Source organism: Lepisma saccharinum, chromosome 19 (assembly GCF_977018435.1).
Source record: "Lepisma saccharinum chromosome 19, izLepSacc3.1, whole genome shotgun sequence".
NCBI classification, from domain to species: Eukaryota; Metazoa; Arthropoda; class Insecta; order Zygentoma; family Lepismatidae; genus Lepisma; species Lepisma saccharinum.
Window position 1 is genome coordinate 15962478 of NC_139247.1, and position 6000 is coordinate 15968477.

The following is a 6000-nucleotide window of genomic DNA, read 5'->3' on the forward strand; positions in this document are numbered from 1 at the left end:
AGGAAGAGAGAGAGAGGTAGAAAGAAAAGTAAGATAAAGAAATGGGAGAAAGAAGAAAATAGAAAATATAAAGAAAGAGACCATAGAAAGAGAGAGAGAGAGGAGGAAAATGAAAGAGAAAAAAGAGATTGTTAGTAGCAAAGACAATCGAAGCAGATAGAGCTCGCTTGAAACTACATACAGCCTCCTCAACCCTCCTTGAGCCAACCGTAAATAACTTTTCTGTCGACTCCAACACTTTGAGTACAAGTAACCTTGATCCGGGAACATGCTGTACGCTTATCGAATGCATAGCATGTCCCGATACAGAATGTAGGTCTGTGTTGTTTTACCTGCGGAGAGAATCCTGCTGAATCCTTTTCCCGGTCTTGTTTGACATAACGGGAACCTCGAGCGTTGTCTCCCGTGAGCGGAGAACCTGTTCCCCTACAGCGATGCGTCCTCTTCAGTGACTTCCTTCGTATCTCGCCGGATGTTTGTTCTACGAGAAAGAACTGAACAAATGTTGGCGCTGTCCGGAATGGAGAGTGAAGCGGACAAAGGAATGAGCACTTCAGTATGGATCAGATGGTCAGAAACATCCGTGACTCCAATAGAATCACGAGCAGTGTTGGAAGAATCGAAGTGGAAATTCCTAGTTCAGGGATGGTGATAGAAGGGGGATGCTTGCGTGAATCAATTTTGATTGATTCATTTTACTCATTTTGGCCAATCGCGATGATGAGGACATGATGAAATTGATGAAGGGGCACTCAGGAAGAAAACCCATGCCCACCTGAAGATAGAAATTCGAACCCTGGACCCCTGGCATCGTAGAGCGCTGTGCTAATTCCGCTACAGAGGTCGGCAGTAATACTCTCACAAGTAGCGCTCTAAGTAGAAAGAGGTGTAAGGGATGACCCTTTCCAAAGAAGAAACTCAGTCAGTGGGAACTTTCCAGCCTGATCATCAGCAGTGATTGTGTAGTTAGAGATCAATTAGTTCATTGAACTCTGCAGCCTAACTATAGCCTATTTTTGTGGGAGCAGGAAAAGGTTTATTATCCATTTGCATTAACTCATCTCACCCAACAGGTCGTTAGGTGCCGGGGCTTTCCCCGAGTTGATAGCTTCCTGGAGAGAATCTAGGACAATTGCTTTTGATTGATTGATTGATTGATTTAGTTTATTTTACTTCGCGTTTTGTGCCTCTTGGCTAATTTGCGAAGATGGGGATGAGTGATGAAATGATGAAATTGATGAATGGACATTCACAAACAACCAAGCCCGACCGGGATTCGAACCCGGGACCCTTGGCGTCGCAGCGCGATGTGCTAACCACTCGGCCACAGGGTCGGGCTCTAGGACAATTGCGATGGCGGACAATTGCGTTTGCGGACAATTGCGATGAAGCCAAAATCACGACAATTGCGATGATTTTGACGGTGAAGGTAATTTTAAAATTAATTGGTAGTAATTCGAATAGCATACTTAATTATGGAAGCTATTCAAACGGAGAAAGGAAAAACTGCCGCGATGTACGATGTTCATTCTTATCGTCAAGTTTCTGCAAATAAGAAGAATGACAATGTTACGTGGCTGTGTCTGCAGGAGAGAGCTAAACATTGTAAGGGAAGGTTAGTGAGTAACAACCTAACCTAACCTAACCTTGCCAGTCTCAAGCCTGGAGAAAGTGTGAGAGGAATCAGTGTTCTATTCAAAAATATCATCAATATTTCATATAATTAATTATCTTGTAAGAGGTATTGTACGGGGTATTAAGTCACCCTTCAATTTGATAGAAGACTTAAAATTTCATCGCAATTGCCCACTCGTCCTTTCAGTTCTAACTGTGTTCATCGCAATTGTCTGTCATCGCAATTGTCCGGATACCCCTGGAGATGACATCTGCTAGAAAAAAGGATTATTAACTCTTTCCAAAGACACCCAAATGTCAAGCTCTCTTCCACTTAGTACACCCTGGACTCACTTTGCAGACTAGCGAGGCTCTGTCGTCTGGATTCACAGCCACTGGAAACCTCTGTGAGGCGTTTGTTGTGTTCTGTCTATGTATGTTTGTGGTTGTCCCTTGATTTGTTTCGTCTTATCACCATTCATCCTCTCATCTCCGTGATTAGCCAAAAGTCCAAGAAGATAAGTTAAATAAACCATATCAATCAATCGACGTGGAAATTCCTAGCCGGGGAAGGGTGTGCTTGGTCGAGTTTCGGGATAGGAAGGGGAATATTGTATGGATCAACGTGGAGAGAATGCAATAGGTGGGAAGATGCTTACGCAAATTATTTTAGTTAGGATCATGCTTCATTAAAAAATTCTTAATTGATTGAGTGAATTGATTGGATTTATTTTACTTCGCTTTTCTGCCACTTTTGGCTAATCGCGAAGAATGATGATATGATAAAGTGGATGAAAGGGCAATCGCAAAGAACACAGCAGAAATTCAGTTTAATGGTGGACCAATAGTGCTTCATATCCTATCGAATGTGTTTGTAAATATACGTGCATTCAATTCGCAACCATGTGCTTAGTGAAACTTTTAGATTAAGATGAGTCGTGAATTCTGTTTAGATTCGCCTTTTGTTTACTTGGTAAGTAAACATGGGTTCCATTCCATGAGAAGTTTCAATTGATTAATTTAATTGTTGCTTTAAGTTCACATTATGCACAGAAAGGCTAATCGGGACTGGACCTACAATTTAAAGTGGGATCCGAACCACTATGTGCCTCCACCGGGTATCAAAGGCGACGACGCTACCACTGCGCCATCGGGGAAGCCCCCGTATCGGAGGTATGCCACGTGAACTACATAATTATATCTAAAATTACCCTAAATATACACAGGAATGGGAATTTCGGGAAGTCCGGGCCCACCCTAGAAATGTTCCTGTTTTTTAAGCTTTCATATAGAGTTTGTGAAACAGAGAGAGGGAATGTAGTAGTTTTTCTCTCCCCAACTGAACTTTCATCAAGGCATTTGCCCCCACCCCTATCATACTATAATGTAAAATAAATAAAATAATGTAAGTAACGATACTATGAGTGGCGCCAATTTTTGAGAAACATTGGGTGGGCGGAATCGGAGGTTTGTTTTATAATTTTATGCAACAATGTATGTCATAAGTAGGCTGAAGATATGCCCTGAAATGCCTTTTTTTCCCCTTGGCCAGAATATGAGTTGTTTACATTAAATCCCCTTTCAGACGATTTCTGAGAGAAATACTGTACATGAATTTTATTTTCATTGTTCTTGCCTATTTTCGTCATAAATGTCTACTTCGAATATAACTATGCACTTTTTCTAGTGCCTAATCGGGGAAAATGGTGAAACATTTGTGATGTTAGTCACATTTAGTACCTATTTTGTATTTTTCGATGCTTTTTTATCTGCCAATTTTGAGAGTTTTTAGTGCCTATCTATCCTCATCCTAGTTTTAAGCCCTGATTCTCCCTTTCTTAATCTCTAAAATAATATATAGGCTAATAACAGATAAATTGCTGGGTGGGCTCGAACCTCACAGACCATGGTCGTCTTGAGAATGGTCCATAAGGTCCGTCGCCCCATCCCCTCCCCGTTCATGTCAAGCCACAAAAAGGCAGTTGTTGTTTTTATTATTAATAAGACAAATAAAGTTCAGTTAGTTAGCATTCTAACAGAATAACCCAAGTAGAAACTGCCTTAGATATAGAAAATTGAGTGTATTGTACAGGAATCCATCATTATGTTTTGATATTTTACAATGTACTGCAAAGAATATAAAATTCTACAGTTTGAAAAATTCCAAATATTAGAGTTTTATGTAAGATGTCACACAGCGTAATATTTATGACTAGAATTCTCCCCTCATTTTTTCTTGAACGAGATGTGTAAACGTTTCAGTATAATACCTGCATAAAATGTTAAAAAAAATGAAAAAGAGTTTTGGTAGATATTCAATCCGAGTATAAGAGTCTCTCAAATGATAAGATAATAATAATAGTTGATTTAAAGTACTGAGAACAGTTAAGACAAATAACCTTATACAGCACTATGTCACAAAGAGTAATATCATAATGGTTTTTACAGCAAATCACATCCTGTACCTAAATATAGTATTTTAAGGGAAGTCATAATTGAAATCATCGATTATTATTTTTATGAATTCAGCACCATTTTTCAATGTTACTCATAATAATGGATTATTTCTTGTTTTATATTTTGAAACTTTATATACTATTGTATTTATAAAGTATTCAATATCAACCCTATTTGACAATGTTTTGTATCAATACATTAATTTTATCTTTCCTTCTTGAGCTCAAGGTTGTTAAATTAAGTATCTCCAACCACTCCATATAATTTAGTGTGTCTTTCTCTATTTGCTGCTACGTTCCATAATTCACTTCCATATTCTACTAATGGGCGAACTAAAACTATAAATAGAAATCTAAAAATTTCCATTTTATTAAGGGAAGTCCAATGAAAAAATATAAAACCTAAAACCTTTTTACAAACTTCAGTTATATTAATAATAATAATAATAATAATAATAATAATAATAATAATAACTAAAACATTTGGAATATTTTTATGTAGTTGGTTTATAATAGTTCTTATTGCAACAATCAAAACAATGATAATAATAATTGTTATTATTATTGTTATTGTCAAGGTAGTGATTGCTGCTACAACCTTTTCAAACATTCTCATTGGCTGTAGCTTTTTGGGGTGGCAAATAATCTGTGGTGGTTAGGTTAGGCAAGTTTGGTTTGGTTCTCTTAGAAGAAGAAGAAAACGAAAATGGTTGTAGCAGCAATACCGACCTATTGTCAATTGCCTGAACCCCCCTACAAAAAAAGGCTGGTGATGCCCAATTCACAGGTTCATGTTAGTTGGCGCCACTGGATATTATCATCTTTGGCTTTGACTGTACGATAGATTCTCAATCACTGACACCTGCCTTTCCATTGCAGAGACTCGAGGGAACTCCAGAAGCCGACGACCACCAACTCGGCCGTGGTGAGGTTCTACAAATACGTCCAGGCGGCCAAGGACGGACAGAACAAGAAGAACTGCTTGAGGCTGTACCCGTCCTGCACCGTGAACACGGAAGTCTGAGGGAAGCACCGTGACCCGGTGGCGGCAAAAACTTGGAGGAATGCCGAGATGTGGGGCCTCGTCGGGAACTGGGGTAAGCCTTTGGGATGAATCGAAACGTTACGGCCGGTGAACGCTGGAACCATGTTTTTTTTTCTTCTTCTGCCTCGGTGTCGTCGAAGCAAACAAAACACACATGTATTTTTTTTTTGTTCCCACGTCCGTCTCCTCTCAATGAAGATGCCACGTTGAGCCTGTGTTCTATTTTTAGAGGGGAAATCTTCTCAACATCCACTGTCATATTAGTCAAGGAATTTTTAGATTGCCACGCAGACTGTGCCAAAGAAATGGTATACGGGTCATTTTGGGGAAGACTTTTTTAGCGACTTTATTTATTTACCTAAACTTTCAGATACAGTACTGAATGACCATTTTATATTGTAACAGTAACAGTAGGAAAACAACAACAACAAAACAATACACTACAAGACGTTTGATTGATTGATTTGCTATATTTTGCTCTGCTTTTCTGCCACCTTTAGCTAATTGCAAAGATGGGGATGAGTGTTGATATGCCGGCAGTACAAGATGGCACAGAAAATTAAAAGCCACACATCCATTGTTAACATTTGGCGGAAAATGTGCTCTGCCAAGAATATGTGAACATTGAGAGACAGTTTATTGTTTGAGCGAGGAAGCCTGTAGAAAAGAGACAGACCGCTGTAGAAGGGAGAGCCTTGTGGTGGGATTGTGAAAGAGCTTTAAGTTGCGGGTTGGCCGTGGGGGGACTAGTAGTTGAAATTTGTTGATTAGAAATTCAGATTTAGTTTTGAGATTGATGATTTTATGGACGAAAAAAATCATGTCTATTTATTCGCGACGAGTGTGTGGTGGCTGGATATTCAAGACAGATGTAATTGGCTATCT

The 6000-nt window shown here is 39.1% G+C and overlaps 1 protein-coding gene across 1 annotated transcript in view; it reads left to right on the plus strand.

Annotated features, from left to right (window-relative positions):
• The window catches only part of Osi17 (DUF1676 domain-containing protein Osi17), a 60473-nt gene extending 54828 nt beyond the window's left edge, over positions 1 to 5645 (plus strand). Inside the window, exon 3 of the mRNA XM_083141250.1 lies at positions 4950 to 5645. Coding sequence (XP_082997376.1) covers positions 4950 to 5094 — 145 coding nt within the window. The 3' untranslated portion in view covers positions 5095 to 5645. The remainder of the gene's footprint in view (positions 1 to 4949) is intronic.
• Positions 5646 to 6000: the final 355 nt, after the last annotated feature.